General features: G+C 63.1%; 3 protein-coding genes across 3 annotated transcripts in view; all 3 read left to right on the plus strand.

Moving 5' to 3' along the window:
* LOC148050167 (uncharacterized) overlaps positions 1–1,233 on the plus strand; it is a 3,518-nt gene extending 2,285 nt beyond the window's left edge. Inside the window, exon 9 of the mRNA XM_087744739.1 lies at positions 161–1,233. Within this exon, the coding sequence (XP_087600865.1) occupies positions 161–1,233 (1,073 nt within the window). The remainder of the gene's footprint in view (positions 1–160) is intronic.
* A 3,281-nt stretch (positions 1,234–4,514) lies between these two features.
* LOC148050168 (E3 ubiquitin-protein ligase PHF7-like) lies at positions 4,515–7,275 on the plus strand. The gene is made up of 8 exons (XM_087744255.1): positions 4,515–4,557; positions 4,891–4,982; positions 5,072–5,173; positions 5,455–5,579; positions 5,814–5,979; positions 6,066–6,172; positions 6,391–6,504; positions 6,657–7,275. The coding sequence occupies exons 1-8, from the start codon at positions 4,515–4,517 to the stop codon at positions 7,273–7,275; spliced, it is 1,368 nt and encodes a 455-aa protein (XP_087600381.1).
* Positions 7,276–11,313: 4,038 nt separating this feature from the next.
* On the plus strand, positions 11,314–14,580 carry LOC148050169 (E3 ubiquitin-protein ligase PHF7-like). The gene is made up of 8 exons (XM_087744032.1): positions 11,314–11,356; positions 11,690–11,781; positions 11,871–11,972; positions 12,254–12,378; positions 12,613–12,778; positions 12,865–12,971; positions 13,190–13,303; positions 13,456–14,580. Exons 1-8 carry the CDS (start codon positions 11,314–11,316, stop codon positions 14,072–14,074), a joined length of 1,368 nt encoding a protein of 455 aa, XP_087600158.1. The 3' UTR covers positions 14,075–14,580.
* Positions 14,581–16,004: the final 1,424 nt, after the last annotated feature.

The raw sequence follows: 16,004 nt of genomic DNA on the forward strand, positions 1-16,004 counted from the left end.
CCCTGGGCTGGGGCCAGGGGCCAGGCAACGCCTGCCAGTGGGTGCCCGGGGTGGGCTTGGCAAAGGCCCTCTGCTCCAGGAGGGCTGGGGGCATCGCTCTGGCCTATCCTGCCCCGGGCCTGCGGGGCCGGGCCCTTGACCCTCCTGCTTCCCCTTACAGCCTCCAGTGCCAGCTCAGAGCTCGCCGGCCCCAGCACTGCCAGCCAGTCAGGATCAGCGCCTTCCCACGGCTCCCTGGCACCGGAGACCAACAGCCCCAGCACCGCCAGCCAGGCGGCATCGGGGTCCTCCTGCGGCTCCCCACCACCGCAGACCAGCAGCCCCAGCACCGCCAGCCAGGCGGCATCAGGGCAGTCTCTCGGATCTCCAGCACCGGAGAGCAGCAGCCCCGGCACTGCCAGCCAGGCACCACTGAGGTCCTCCTGTGGCTCCCCAGCACTTCAGGGCAGCAGCTGCTCCAGCCCCCCTGGGCCTGAGCGGGTGCGAGACCGCTCCCGATTACAACGTCGGGCCCAAAATCCCTACGGCCCGCCCAGAAGACGCCGTAATGGGAGCCGTGCGCCAGCACCAAGCGCTGAGAGCAGCACGCCCAGCCAGGCAGCGCTGGGGCTGTCCCACAGCTCGCTGGTACCGGACACCACCAGCCCCAGCACCGGCAGCCAGGCGGCATCAGGCTACTCCTGCAGCTCCCCAGCATCGCAAACCACCAGCCCCACCACTGGTAGCCATGCGGCACTAGGGCCGTCCCACGGCTCCCTGGCACCGGCAACCAGCATCCCCGGCAATGCGGCATCAGGGCTGTCCCACGGCTCCCCTGTGCTTCAGGACAGCAGCCGCTCCAGCCCCGCTGGGCCCGACCGCACGCGAAACCGCTCCCGGTTGAACCGTCAGGCCCAAAAGCCCTACAGCCGGCCCAGCAGATGCCCTGAGAGCAGCCGCGCGCCAGCACCAAGTGCTGAGAGCAGCACCCCTAGCCAACCGTCCCACAGCTCCCCAGCACCTGAGACCAGCAGCCCCAGCACCGCCACCCAGCTGCCATCGGGGTCCTCCTGCAGCTCGCCAGTGCTCGAGAGCGGCAGACGCTCCAGCCCCCCTGGGACCGTGCGCATGCGAGACCGCTCCCGCTTGCAACGCCGGGCCCAAACCCCCTACAGCCGGCCCGGACGCTGCCGTGGGACCAGCCGTGCGCCGTCCCCGAGTGCTGGCCCTGATCCCCCTCCACCGGCACAATAAAGTTGTGATTCCACACTCATTTGTCGGCTTCCTCCTCCTCCTCCACCTCTCCCTTGCTCGAGGGCCAGCGTTAAGGGCTGGGCCCAGAGGGTTGTCTTCTCCCCGGGGGCTGGCAGCACCTTCCCCAGACCTGCCTCCTCGCGAGCTGGCCTTGGCCGGCTGCCCAGCACCATGGCCGTGTGCCTTGGGCCTCTCCGGCCCCGCAGCCTGCTCAGTTTTCCCGGGGGAAGTTCACACCCTCCCCCGGCACCGCGGGTCTCTGCCCCTACTCCCAGAAGGGCAGCCTGGCCCGGCACGGCCCAGTCGGCACCGCCGCCCATCTTCCGGCAACGTGGGCTGCGCGCACCCGCCCGCCCGCCCGGCATGGCCCTCGCGGCTCGCCCCCCAAAATCACGCGCCCCGGCCCCAGCGACTTGTGACACCCTTCAACTCTGTTTCCTTCTGGACAAGGCCAGAAGCAATTTCCTATCCTTGTCGCCCAGCTTAGTGAGAATTGCAGCAAAGTGGCAAAGCTGCTTTTCTTTAGAAGTTCAGTTCAGTTCCACGTCTGTATTTGCAACATGGAGATTGCTGTAGATTGTGTTTCTACAGTAGCCAAAGGGCATTCCCCGTTCCCCAGTTCCGTCTCCTGTTCCCCAGCATGATTGCTGCTCTACCAACGGAAGGCTTCCTTCGTGCAGTATAAGCCCAGAAATCCTTTTTAATAGAGATTGCAAACACCTGGGAAGGACTGTACTCCTCTGTGGAGACTTCAGGAGAGTCAGAGCAGTACCTGTTACTGAGGGCCTGAGTCCCGTCATACGCCCTTTAGAGCCAAGCAATCACATGTGCTCTACGGGAGGGTAACAAGGGGCCTGGGAACTGTCAGTCAGCCAAAAGGGTTTCCCTCCTCCTGTTGGGGACCAGCAAGTACCTTTCTAGTGCAAGAAGGAGAAAAGATTTGGTTGCAGAGTGACCGCTGAACAGCTCCGTGGAAGTTGGCGGAGAGCTACAAGGCTGAATCAAAGAATAATGGTGACCAAAGTGCGAAGGAAATCCCTTTGTGGGGTGGCTGTACAGATCTGAACGACCAGACTTGCCCTTCGGGCCAACTAGAGGTAGTCTTACGGTGTGTGCATTAAGTGCCTGCCTTAGTGCAGCATGAAAGTTGATTCCTTCAAGGAGGGAGCAGCTGTCCTCTCTGAGGAAGGCAGGGGAACCCGGCAGACCTGACGGGCTTTTCTGCCAACAAAGAGGCAATGAGGTAGAGAGGGTCCGAAAGAGAACTCGGTGGCAGCACTTTGTCCTTCTGTTCTTGACTGCTGTGATTGGGAAGGTGTGAGGGCTAGACACGGCCAGAACAGGGAGTGCTCTTCAGGGGGATTGCGACGGGAGCTCCGAGGCACTCCCGAGCAATGGAGCTCGTCAAGTGGAGCTGGCCAAAGAGCTGTGCTCACGCACAGCCTCGCTCTGAACCCAGGTGCTTGTTCCCTGGCACCGTTCCCCTCTGTCGCCATCTAGCGAACGGAGCTCTGTAACGTCCTGGCGTTGGAAGGCCGAGCGAAATCTCAGAAAGCCTGGTGGGAAGGAAACCCTGCGCACCAGAGTTCCGCTTGGAAGGTGGCCGGCAGAAGAGGATGGCCGAGGACACTCTAAAAGCAGGAGCTGAAGGAGGCAGCCTGGGAAGCCTCTAGTCACTCGCAGCAGGGTCAGCCAGCTACTATGGTAGAAGGGCTTCCGGGGGTTTCAGGTTTCTCTCTTGGTCCGGAATTGCATTGCGGACCTGGATTCTCCAATCCTGGCTTTCGCATTCCTTTTTTCCTACTCTGGTTGTGCCTGAGACACCGTCTGGTCTTTGTCCTGGCGTCGCAGGGGAATTCTGCAGACAAGTCATCGTTGTGGCGTTAACTAAAAGGGCTTCCTTAATGATTAAGCGATGATCAAATGGTAATTAATCAATGATGGAATGAAAATCAAATGGTAATCAAATGGTGACTGAGCAAGAATTGAATGGTAATTAGAATCATAGAATCGTTTAGGTTGGAAAAGACCCTTAAGATCATCGAGTCCAACTGTTGACCTAGCACTGCCAAGTCCACCACTAAGCCACGGCCCTAAGCGCCACGTCTACACGTCTTTTAAATACCTCCCGGCACGGGGACTCAACCACTTCCCTGGGCGGCCTGTTCCAGTGCTTGACAACCCTCGGGGCCCACCGATGCAGCCTGTCCAGATCCCTCTGTGGAGCCTTTCTCCCCTCAAACAGAACAACGCTCCCACCCACCGCCTCCCACGCTGCCCCACAGTCACTTGCAGCTTCCTACCCCACCAAGGAAAGGCTCGCACTGACGCTGAAAGGCAGTTTATTGCCACGGGAAAAGGCCATTTCCGCCGTCACTCCCCAGCTTGCGGTCCTGCTGCTTTTTGTTCTGGACGCAGCGCATCACCAAAGCGCTAAGGTGTTCAAGAGAAAGATGTTGGGCCACCTGCGACACTTAGGTGCCGTCCTGAGGTCCTGTGCTGTGCCCCGGCCACCCGCCGCGTCTGAGCGGACGGGATGCGTGAGCCCAGGTCAGGCTCAAAGGTCGCTTCTGTCCCCTCTACTGGGGAGCCCAGAACCGGAGGCAATACTGCAGATGCAGCCTTACCAGGGTGGCGCAGAGAGGAAGGATCACCTTCCCCGTCCTGCTGGCAGCGCTCCCCGTGCCGGGGGCAGGAGCAGAGCTTTCCCTTGGCCCTGGAATCGCACTGCCTGAACAGAACCTTTCGGCCAACGGTGCCACCCTCGACGGCTGCCGCACGGCACCTGGCGTTTGACTCTGCGCTTGCCGCAGGACCAGCCGCCCCGGTTACGTGGGTGCCGAGGGCTCGCGCCCCTGCCTCGGCACTTCACAGACACCCCTGTGAGGTGGGGGTCGCCTCAGAGGGGGTGGCAGGCGGCTGATGGCGTCCCTGCCCGTGTTTGAGGCGCGCGCAGGCCAGCGGCGATGATGTCACAGTGGCCACTGTGACCCGCGGGGGCAAGCCCACAAAAAGGAGCGCTGGGCTCGGGCTGTGCATTGGCGCGCCCTGGTGAGGTGAGGAGAGGGCAGGGGAGGGACGGGGCTTGCGCGGGGCTGCCCAGCGAGGAGGGGGGCCCCACACCTCGGGGCTCTGGGCCTGTGCTGCAAGCTCAGCTGCGTCTCGCTTCTCCCTCACCCGCCTCCCGCTTCTCCCTCAGAGGCAGCAGAGGAGCATTTGGAGGAGGCACCCCAGCGCTGCTGGGACAGGGACTCTCCGAACACTCACCGTTGACGTGCGCCATGGCTGCAAGGAAGCCTGAGGCCTCCAACTCGATGGAGAAGGGTGAGAGCAAAGTCTCCCTCCCACAGCGTGGCGCAGGGGTTGTCGGGGCGGTCAGCGTGGGGCCGAGAGCGGTGGCAGGGGGAGGCAGGAGCTCCCCAACCGCCCCGGGGCAGGGCCCCTCCTTTCCTCAGCAAGCGGGGCCCAGGCCGGGCAGCGGGCACCTGCTGGGACACCCGGGCCTGCAATGCCCCCTTCCTCTCCAAGCCCTCCAGCCCTGCCCATCAGCCAGCTAGGCAGGGACAGAGCAGGCCCGTGGGGAACAGCCCTCAGGGACGCTTCCCCCGGCCCCGCGGAGGTGCTCATTCCCGGTGCCATTTGCTCTCTCCCCTCCAGCATGCATGCTGTGTCGCCGGGCACAGGCTGACCCGGATATCTGCGGGCATAAACTGCAGAAGCGAGGGCTCTGCGCCCATGTGTTTTGCCTGGTGAGTTCCGCCGGAGCTCCCTCCAGCTTTCCAACAGGCTGTCCCTGCCACACACTCCTCATCAGCTCCTCGTCTTTTCTCTTCTGCAGTATTTTGCCAACGAGCTTTTTCAGAAAGGCCGCGAGGGAGTAGGACTCCTGGGATTTCTCCCTGAGGATATTCGACGCACGATCCTGCGGGCAGCACAGAAGGTGAGGACCCGCCAAGAACAGGGAGATTTGTGGCAGGAGAGGTTTGCGGGACCTTAGCCCAGACGCCAAGAAAGAAAGCCCAGCCCTTCCAACCAGCTCTGGAGACAGAAGTCTTGCTCCCAGCGGCTCCACAGAGGCTCCAGCACAGGGGCCTCCTCCGCCAGGCGGATCTGCGCGGTGTGGCCCAGCAGCGGCCACATCCTGCGCCCTGCCCGGAGGTGTGGGGCTGGCTGCGGAGGCCCTGAGGCTGCTGCTGAAGGGGGCTGCTCTGCTCTTTCCAGCACTGCTTTGTCTGTGGCGAGAGCGGGGCCACCATCACCTGCCAGGAGACGGGCTGCGACCGCAGCTTCCATCTCCCCTGTGCCGTGGAGGGCGGATGCGTCACCCAGTTCTTTGGGCTCTACTGGTAAGGGCAGCCGGCCCTCGTGGCGGAGGCTCCTCGCCTTCAGTCCCCTTCCTGTCAGCAGCAGCCAAACAAGAAGGGAACCCACAGTGACCCTTCCCAGCGGCCGGTCACAGGCAGAGCCAGAGCCGGGCAAGCTCTGGGGCTCCTTCACACCTCCTTCCCCCTCCTAGCCGCCACCACCACGGAAGGACCCAGCACTTCTCACCTCGCCCATCCCTTTCTGCCTCCCCCCAGGTCCTTCTGCTGGGAGCACCGTCCAGAGCAGGCAGTGGAGGCGGCTCCGGAGGAGAACACCACCACCTGCCTCATCTGCCTCGACCTTGTGGAGGACAGAAAGTCCTACGGCACCATGGTGTGCCCAGCGTGCAAACACGCCTGGTTCCACAGGGGCTGCATCCAGGTAGGAGCCGTTCCCTCGCCCCCGGGGCACGGCAGCCGCTCAGCAGCACCAGGGCCTCACTCCTGCTCCTTATGTTTCTCCTGCAGGGACAGGCTGCGGGCGCCGGCATTTCTTGCTTCCAGTGCCCCCTCTGTAGAGATAAGGAGCTCTTTCTCGCCGAAATGCTTGTCATGGGGATCCGAATCCCCCTCAGGTTGGTGCCCTTCTGCACGGCTCACAAGACAGGAGGGTGCAAGCGCTGTGCCGTGCCAGGGCCTGCCCCAGCAGTCCTGGCCCTCCGCTGTCCCGTGAGTCTGCGCTTCAGCTTCACGCAAGGAGCTGGAAACAGGGCAGAGAGGAAAGAGCAGGGGCGCCCCGCGTCTGCCTTATTGCGGGGCAGCAGGGGCTCATCAATTTTCCTTTCTCCATCAGACTGCCGTCATGGGAGGAGAGCCGTACATACGCAGCACTAAGTGAGAGGCACAGCCGCTGCGATGCCAGTGAGTGCCTTTGCCCAGGAGGCAGGGAGCAGGCAGAGGAAGAGGGGTAAGTTGCCAAAGCTGCACCCCGGGGTTCTGCACGGGATCTCTGTCTCGCCAAGGGCTCGAAGCGGAAGGACGAAGAACAAGAGCTCTGCCCGACAATCCCGTGCTGCGGTCACTTTGTCCTCACAGCCATGAATCCGTTTGCTTCCCCAGGCCCTGGCAACTGCTCCTGTGCTGCTCCTGCGCTGCCGAGGGCACCCACAGACGCTGCTCCTACTTGAGGAACAGCACGGCCAGCTGGGAGTGCAACAGCTGTGCTGGCCTGGGCACCGGTAAGAGGCAAAGCACCTGGGTACCCCTGGGCTGGGGCCAGGGGCCAGGCAACGCCTGCCAGTGGGTGCCCGGGGTGGGCTTGGCAAAGGCCCTCTGCTCCAGGAGGGCTGGGGGCATCGCTCTGGCCTATCCTGCCCCGGGCCTGCGGGGCCGGGCCCTTGACCCTCCTGCTTCCCCTTACAGCCTCCAGTGCCAGCTCAGAGCTCGCCGGCCCCAGCACTGCCAGCCAGTCAGGATCAGCGCCTTCCCACGGCTCCCTGGCACCGGAGACCAACAGCCCCAGCACCGCCAGCCAGGCGGCATCGGGGTCCTCCTGCGGCTCCCCACCACCGCAGACCAGCAGCCCCAGCACCGCCAGCCAGGCGGCATCAGGGCAGTCTCTCGGATCTCCAGCACCGGAGAGCAGCAGCCCCGGCACTGCCAGCCAGGCACCACTGAGGTCCTCCTGTGGCTCCCCAGCACTTCAGGGCAGCAGCTGCTCCAGCCCCCGTGGGCCTGAGCGGGTGCGAGACCGCTCCCGATTACAACGTCGGGCCCAAAATCCCTACGGCCCGCCCAGAAGACGCCGTAATGGGAGCCGTGCGCCAGCACCAAGCGCTGAGAGCAGCACGCCCAGCCAGGCAGCGCTGGGGCTGTCCCACAGCTCGCTGGTACCGGACACCACCAGCCCCAGCACCGGCAGCCAGGCGGCATCAGGCTACTCCTGCAGCTCCCCAGCATCGCAAACCACCAGCCCCACCACTGGTAGCCATGCGGCACTAGGGCCGTCCCACGGCTCCCTGGCACCGGCAACCAGCATCCCCGGCAATGCGGCATCAGGGCTGTCCCACGGCTCCCCTGTGCTTCAGGACAGCAGCCGCTCCAGCCCCGCTGGGCCCGACCGCACGCGAAACCGCTCCCGGTTGAACCGTCAGGCCCAAAAGCCCTACAGCCGGCCCAGCAGATGCCCTGAGAGCAGCCGCGCGCCAGCACCAAGTGCTGAGAGCAGCACCCCTAGCCAACCGTCCCACAGCTCCCCAGCACCTGAGACCAGCAGCCCCAGCACCGCCACCCAGCTGCCGTCGGGGTCCTCCTGCAGCTCGCCAGTGCTCGAGAGCGGCAGACGCTCCAGCCCCCCTGGGACCGTGCGCATGCGAGACCGCTCCCGCTTGCAACGCCGGGCCCAAACCCCCTACAGCCGGCCCGGACGCTGCCGTGGGACCAGCCGTGCGCCGTCCCCGAGTGCTGGCCCTGATCCCCCTCCACCGGCACAATAAAGTTGTGATTCCACACTCATTTGTCGGCTTCCTCCTCCTCCTCCACCTCTCCCTTGCTCGAGGGCCAGCGTTAAGGGCTGGGCCCAGAGGGTTGTCTTCTCCCCGGGGGCTGGCAGCACCTTCCCCAGACCTGCCTCCTCGCGAGCTGGCCTTGGCCGGCTGCCCAGCACCATGGCCGTGTGCCTTGGGCCTCTCCGGCCCCGCAGCCTGCTCAGTTTTCCCGGGGGAAGTTCACACCCTCCCCCGGCACCGCGGGTCTCTGCCCCTACTCCCAGAAGGGCAGCCTGGCCCGGCACGGCCCAGTCGGCACCGCCGCCCATCTTCCGGCAACGTGGGCTGCGCGCACCCGCCCGCCCGCCCGGCATGGCCCTCGCGGCTCGCCCCCCAAAATCACGCGCCCCGGCCCCAGCGACTTGTGACACCCTTCAACTCTGTTTCCTTCTGGACAAGGCCAGAAGCAATTTCCTATCCTTGTCGCCCAGCTTAGTGAGAATTGCAGCAAAGTGGCAAAGCTGCTTTTCTTTAGAAGTTCAGTTCAGTTCCACGTCTGTATTTGCAACATGGAGATTGCTGTAGATTGTGTTTCTACAGTAGCCAAAGGGCATTCCCCGTTCCCCAGTTCCGTCTCCTGTTCCCCAGCATGATTGCTGCTCTACCAACGGAAGGCTTCCTTCGTGCAGTATAAGCCCAGAAATCCTTTTTAATAGAGATTGCAAACACCTGGGAAGGACTGTACTCCTCTGTGGAGACTTCAGGAGAGTCAGAGCAGTACCTGTTACTGAGGGCCTGAGTCCCGTCATACGCCCTTTAGAGCCAAGCAATCACATGTGCTCTACGGGAGGGTAACAAGGGGCCTGGGAACTGTCAGTCAGCCAAAAGGGTTTCCCTCCTCCTGTTGGGGACCAGCAAGTACCTTTCTAGTGCAAGAAGGAGAAAAGATTTGGTTGCAGAGTGACCGCTGAACAGCTCCGTGGAAGTTGGCGGAGAGCTACAAGGCTGAATCAAAGAATAATGGTGACCAAAGTGCGAAGGAAATCCCTTTGTGGGGTGGCTGTACAGATCTGAACGACCAGACTTGCCCTTCGGGCCAACTAGAGGTAGTCTTACGGTGTGTGCATTAAGTGCCTGCCTTAGTGCAGCATGAAAGTTGATTCCTTCAAGGAGGGAGCAGCTGTCCTCTCTGAGGAAGGCAGGGGAACCCGGCAGACCTGACGGGCTTTTCTGCCAACAAAGAGGCAATGAGGTAGAGAGGGTCCGAAAGAGAACTCGGTGGCAGCACTTTGTCCTTCTGTTCTTGACTGCTGTGATTGGGAAGGTGTGAGGGCTAGACACGGCCAGAACAGGGAGTGCTCTTCAGGGGGATTGCGACGGGAGCTCCGAGGCACTCCCGAGCAATGGAGCTCGTCAAGTGGAGCTGGCCAAAGAGCTGTGCTCACGCACAGCCTCGCTCTGAACCCAGGTGCTTGTTCCCTGGCACCGTTCCCCTCTGTCGCCATCTAGCGAACGGAGCTCTGTAACGTCCTGGCGTTGGAAGGCCGAGCGAAATCTCAGAAAGCCTGGTGGGAAGGAAACCCTGCGCACCAGAGTTCCGCTTGGAAGGTGGCCGGCAGAAGAGGATGGCCGAGGACACTCTAAAAGCAGGAGCTGAAGGAGGCAGCCTGGGAAGCCTCTAGTCACTCGCAGCAGGGTCAGCCAGCTACTATGGTAGAAGGGCTTCCGGGGGTTTCAGGTTTCTCTCTTGGTCCGGAATTGCATTGCGGACCTGGATTCTCCAATCCTGGCTTTCGCATTCCTTTTTTCCTACTCTGGTTGTGCCTGAGACACCGTCTGGTCTTTGTCCTGGCGTCGCAGGGGAATTCTGCAGACAAGTCATCGTTGTGGCGTTAACTAAAAGGGCTTCCTTAATGATTAAGCGATGATCAAATGGTAATTAATCAATGATGGAATGAAAATCAAATGGTAATCAAATGGTGACTGAGCAAGAATTGAATGGTAATTAGAATCATAGAATCGTTTAGGTTGGAAAAGACCCTTAAGATCATCGAGTCCAACTGTTGACCTAGCACTGCCAAGTCCACCACTAAGCCACGGCCCTAAGCGCCACGTCTACACGTCTTTTAAATACCTCCCGGCACGGGGACTCAACCACTTCCCTGGGCGGCCTGTTCCAGTGCTTGACAACCCTCGGGGCCCACCGATGCAGCCTGTCCAGATCCCTCTGTGGAGCCTTTCTCCCCTCAAACAGAACAACGCTCCCACCCACCGCCTCCCACGCTGCCCCACAGTCACTTGCAGCTTCCTACCCCACCAAGGAAAGGCTCGCACTGACGCTGAAAGGCAGTTTATTGCCACGGGAAAAGGCCATTTCCGCCGTCACTCCCCAGCTTGCGGTCCTGCTGCTTTTTGTTCTGGACGCAGCGCATCACCAAAGCGCTAAGGTGTTCAAGAGAAAGATGTTGGGCCACCTGCGACACTTAGGTGCCGTCCTGAGGTCCTGTGCTGTGCCCCGGCCACCCGCCGCGTCTGAGCGGACGGGATGCGTGAGCCCAGGTCAGGCTCAAAGGTCGCTTCTGTCCCCTCTACTGGGGAGCCCAGAACCGGAGGCAATACTGCAGATGCAGCCTTACCAGGGTGGCGCAGAGAGGAAGGATCACCTTCCCCGTCCTGCTGGCAGCGCTCCCCGTGCCGGGGGCAGGAGCAGAGCTTTCCCTTGGCCCTGGAATCGCACTGCCTGAACAGAACCTTTCGGCCAACGGTGCCACCCTCGACGGCTGCCGCACGGCACCTGGCGTTTGACTCTGCGCTTGCCGCAGGACCAGCCGCCCCGGTTACGTGGGTGCCGAGGGCTCGCGCCCCTGCCTCGGCACTTCACAGACACCCCTGTGAGGTGGGGGTCGCCTCAGAGGGGGTGGCAGGCGGCTGATGGCGTCCCTGCCCGTGTTTGAGGCGCGCGCAGGCCAGCGGCGATGATGTCACAGTGGCCACTGTGACCCGCGGGGGCAAGCCCACAAAAAGGAGCGCTGGGCTCGGGCTGTGCATTGGCGCGCCCTGGTGAGGTGAGGAGAGGGCAGGGGAGGGACGGGGCTTGCGCGGGGCTGCCCAGCGAGGAGGGGGGCCCCACACCTCGGGGCTCTGGGCCTGTGCTGCAAGCTCAGCTGCGTCTCGCTTCTCCCTCACCCGCCTCCCGCTTCTCCCTCAGAGGCAGCAGAGGAGCATTTGGAGGAGGCACCCCAGCGCTGCTGGGACAGGGACTCTCCGAACACTCACCGTTGACGTGCGCCATGGCTGCAAGGAAGCCTGAGGCCTCCAACTCGATGGAGAAGGGTGAGAGCAAAGTCTCCCTCCCACAGCGTGGCGCAGGGGTTGTCGGGGCGGTCAGCGTGGGGCCGAGAGCGGTGGCAGGGGGAGGCAGGAGCTCCCCAACCGCCCCGGGGCAGGGCCCCTCCTTTCCTCAGCAAGCGGGGCCCAGGCCGGGCAGCGGGCACCTGCTGGGACACCCGGGCCTGCAATGCCCCCTTCCTCTCCAAGCCCTCCAGCCCTGCCCATCAGCCAGCTAGGCAGGGACAGAGCAGGCCCGTGGGGAACAGCCCTCAGGGACGCTTCCCCCGGCCCCGCGGAGGTGCTCATTCCCGGTGCCATTTGCTCTCTCCCCTCCAGCATGCATGCTGTGTCGCCGGGCACAGGCTGACCCGGATATCTGCGGGCATAAACTGCAGAAGCGAGGGCTCTGCGCCCATGTGTTTTGCCTGGTGAGTTCCGCCGGAGCTCCCTCCAGCTTTCCAACAGGCTGTCCCTGCCACACACTCCTCATCAGCTCCTCGTCTTTTCTCTTCTGCAGTATTTTGCCAACGAGCTTTTTCAGAAAGGCCGCGAGGGAGTAGGACTCCTGGGATTTCTCCCTGAGGATATTCGACGCACGATCCTGCGGGCAGCACAGAAGGTGAGGACCCGCCAAGAACAGGGAGATTTGTGGCAGGAGAGGTTTGCGGGACCTTAGCCCAGACGCCAAGAAAGAAAGCCCAGCCCTTCCAACCAGCTCTGGAGACAGAAGTCTTGCTCCCAGCGGCTCCACAGAGGCTCCAGCACAGGGGCCTCCTCCGCCAGGCGGATCTGCGCGGTGTGGCCCAGCAGCGGCCACATCCTGCGCCCTGCCCGGAGGTGTGGGGCTGGCTGCGGAGGCCCTGAGGCTGCTGCTGAAGGGGGCTGCTCTGCTCTTTCCAGCACTGCTTTGTCTGTGGCGAGAGCGGGGCCACCATCACCTGCCAGGAGACGGGCTGCGACCGCAGCTTCCATCTCCCCTGTGCCGTGGAGGGCGGATGCGTCACCCAGTTCTTTGGGCTCTACTGGTAAGGGCAGCCGGCCCTCGTGGCGGAGGCTCCTCGCCTTCAGTCCCCTTCCTGTCAGCAGCAGCCAAACAAGAAGGGAACCCACAGTGACCCTTCCCAGCGGCCGGTCACAGGCAGAGCCAGAGCCGGGCAAGCTCTGGGGCTCCTTCACACCTCCTTCCCCCTCCTAGCCGCCACCACCACGGAAGGACCCAGCACTTCTCACCTCGCCCATCCCTTTCTGCCTCCCCCCAGGTCCTTCTGCTGGGAGCACCGTCCAGAGCAGGCAGTGGAGGCGGCTCCGGAGGAGAACACCACCACCTGCCTCATCTGCCTCGACCTTGTGGAGGACAGAAAGTCCTACGGCACCATGGTGTGCCCAGCGTGCAAACACGCCTGGTTCCACAGGGGCTGCATCCAGGTAGGAGCCGTTCCCTCGCCCCCGGGGCACGGCAGCCGCTCAGCAGCACCAGGGCCTCACTCCTGCTCCTTATGTTTCTCCTGCAGGGACAGGCTGCGGGCGCCGGCATTTCTTGCTTCCAGTGCCCCCTCTGTAGAGATAAGGAGCTCTTTCTCGCCGAAATGCTTGTCATGGGGATCCGAATCCCCCTCAGGTTGGTGCCCTTCTGCACGGCTCACAAGACAGGAGGGTGCAAGCGCTGTGCCGTGCCAGGGCCTGCCCCAGCAGTCCTGGCCCTCCGCTGTCCCGTGAGTCTGCGCTTCAGCTTCACGCAAGGAGCTGGAAACAGGGCAGAGAGGAAAGAGCAGGGGCGCCCCGCGTCTGCCTTATTGCGGGGCAGCAGGGGCTCATCAATTTTCCTTTCTCCATCAGACTGCCGTCATGGGAGGAGAGCCGTACATACGCAGCACTAAGTGAGAGGCACAGCCGCTGCGATGCCAGTGAGTGCCTTTGCCCAGGAGGCAGGGAGCAGGCAGAGGAAGAGGGGTAAGTTGCCAAAGCTGCACCCCGGGGTTCTGCACGGGATCTCTGTCTCGCCAAGGGCTCGAAGCGGAAGGACGAAGAACAAGAGCTCTGCCCGACAATCCCGTGCTGCGGTCACTTTGTCCTCACAGCCATGAATCCGTTTGCTTCCCCAGGCCCTGGCAACTGCTCCTGTGCTGCTCCTGCGCTGCCGAGGGCACCCACAGACGCTGCTCCTACTTGAGGAACAGCACGGCCAGCTGGGAGTGCAACAGCTGTGCTGGCCTGGGCACCGGTAAGAGGCAAAGCACCTGGGTACCCCTGGGCTGGGGCCAGGGGCCAGGCAACGCCTGCCAGTGGGTGCCCGGGGTGGGCTTGGCAAAGGCCCTCTGCTCCAGGAGGGCTGGGGGCATCGCTCTGGCCTATCCTGCCCCGGGCCTGCGGGGCCGGGCCCTTGACCCTCCTGCTTCCCCTTACAGCCTCCAGTGCCAGCTCAGAGCTCGCCGGCCCCAGCACTGCCAGCCAGTCAGGATCAGCGCCTTCCCACGGCTCCCTGGCACCGGAGACCAACAGCCCCAGCACCGCCAGCCAGGCGGCATCGGGGTCCTCCTGCGGCTCCCCACCACCGCAGACCAGCAGCCCCAGCACCGCCAGCCAGGCGGCATCAGGGCAGTCTCTCGGATCTCCAGCACCGGAGAGCAGCAGCCCCGGCACTGCCAGCCAGGCACCACTGAGGTCCTCCTGTGGCTCCCCAGCACTTCAGGGCAGCAGCTGCTCCAGCCCCCCTGGGCCTGAGCGGGTGCGAGACCGCTCCCGATTACAACGTCGGGCCCAAAATCCCTACGGCCCGCCCAGAAGACGCCGTAATGGGAGCCGTGCGCCAGCACCAAGCGCTGAGAGCAGCACGCCCAGCCAGGCAGCGCTGGGGCTGTCCCACAGCTCGCTGGTACCGGACACCACCAGCCCCAGCACCGGCAGCCAGGCGGCATCAGGCTACTCCTGCAGCTCCCCAGCATCGCAAACCACCAGCCCCACCACTGGTAGCCATGCGGCACTAGGGCCGTCCCACGGCTCCCTGGCACCGGCAACCAGCATCCCCGGCAATGCGGCATCAGGGCTGTCCCACGGCTCCCCTGTGCTTCAGGACAGCAGCCGCTCCAGCCCCGCTGGGCCCGACCGCACGCGAAACCGCTCCCGGTTGAACCGTCAGGCCCAAAAGCCCTACAGCCGGCCCAGCAGATGCCCTGAGAGCAGCCGCGCGCCAGCACCAAGTGCTGAGAGCAGCACCCCTAGCCAACCGTCCCACAGCTCCCCAGCACCTGAGACCAGCAGCCCCAGCACCGCCACCCAGCTGCCGTCGGGGTCCTCCTGCAGCTCGCCAGTGCTCGAGAGCGGCAGACGCTCCAGCCCCCCTGGGACCGTGCGCATGCGAGACCGCTCCCGCTTGCAACGCCGGGCCCAAACCCCCTACAGCCGGCCCGGACGCTGCCGTGGGACCAGCCGTGCGCCGTCCCCGAGTGCTGGCCCTGATCCCCCTCCACCGGCACAATAAAGTTGTGATTCCACACTCATTTGTCGGCTTCCTCCTCCTCCTCCACCTCTCCCTTGCTCGAGGGCCAGCGTTAAGGGCTGGGCCCAGAGGGTTGTCTTCTCCCCGGGGGCTGGCAGCACCTTCCCCAGACCTGCCTCCTCGCGAGCTGGCCTTGGCCGGCTGCCCAGCACCATGGCCGTGTGCCTTGGGCCTCTCCGGCCCCGCAGCCTGCTCAGTTTTCCCGGGGGAAGTTCACACCCTCCCCCGGCACCGCGGGTCTCTGCCCCTACTCCCAGAAGGGCAGCCTGGCCCGGCACGGCCCAGTCGGCACCGCCGCCCATCTTCCGGCAACGTGGGCTGCGCGCACCCGCCCGCCCGCCCGGCATGGCCCTCGCGGCTCGCCCCCCAAAATCACGCGCCCCGGCCCCAGCGACTTGTGACACCCTTCAACTCTGTTTCCTTCTGGACAAGGCCAGAAGCAATTTCCTATCCTTGTCGCCCAGCTTAGTGAGAATTGCAGCAAAGTGGCAAAGCTGCTTTTCTTTAGAAGTTCAGTTCAGTTCCACGTCTGTATTTGCAACATGGAGATTGCTGTAGATTGTGTTTCTACAGTAGCCAAAGGGCATTCCCCGTTCCCCAGTTCCGTCTCCTGTTCCCCAGCATGATTGCTGCTCTACCAACGGAAGGCTTCCTTCGTGCAGTATAAGCCCAGAAATCCTTTTTAATAGAGATTGCAAACACCTGGGAAGGACTGTACTCCTCTGTGGAGACTTCAGGAGAGTCAGAGCAGTACCTGTTACTGAGGGCCTGAGTCCCGTCATACGCCCTTTAGAGCCAAGCAATCACATGTGCTCTACGGGAGGGTAACAAGGGGCCTGGGAACTGTCAGTCAGCCAAAAGGGTTTCCCTCCTCCTGTTGGGGACCAGCAAGTACCTTTCTAGTGCAAGAAGGAGAAAAGATTTGGTTGCAGAGTGACCGCTGAACAGCTCCGTGGAAGTTGGCGGAGAGCTACAAGGCTGAATCAAAGAATAATGGTGACCAAAGTGCGAAGGAAATCCCTTTGTGGGGTGGCTGTACAGATCTGAACGACCAGACTTGCCCTTCGGGCCAACTAGAGGTAGTCTTACGGTGTGTGCATTAAGTGCCTGCCTTAGTGCAGCATGAAAGTTGATTCCTTCAAGGAGGGAGCAGCT

This window comes from Nipponia nippon, unplaced genomic scaffold, assembly GCF_047370975.1.
Source record: "Nipponia nippon isolate SJK-2023a ecotype South Korea unplaced genomic scaffold, ASM4737097v1 scaffold_9, whole genome shotgun sequence".
NCBI classification, from domain to species: Eukaryota; Metazoa; Chordata; class Aves; order Pelecaniformes; family Threskiornithidae; genus Nipponia; species Nipponia nippon.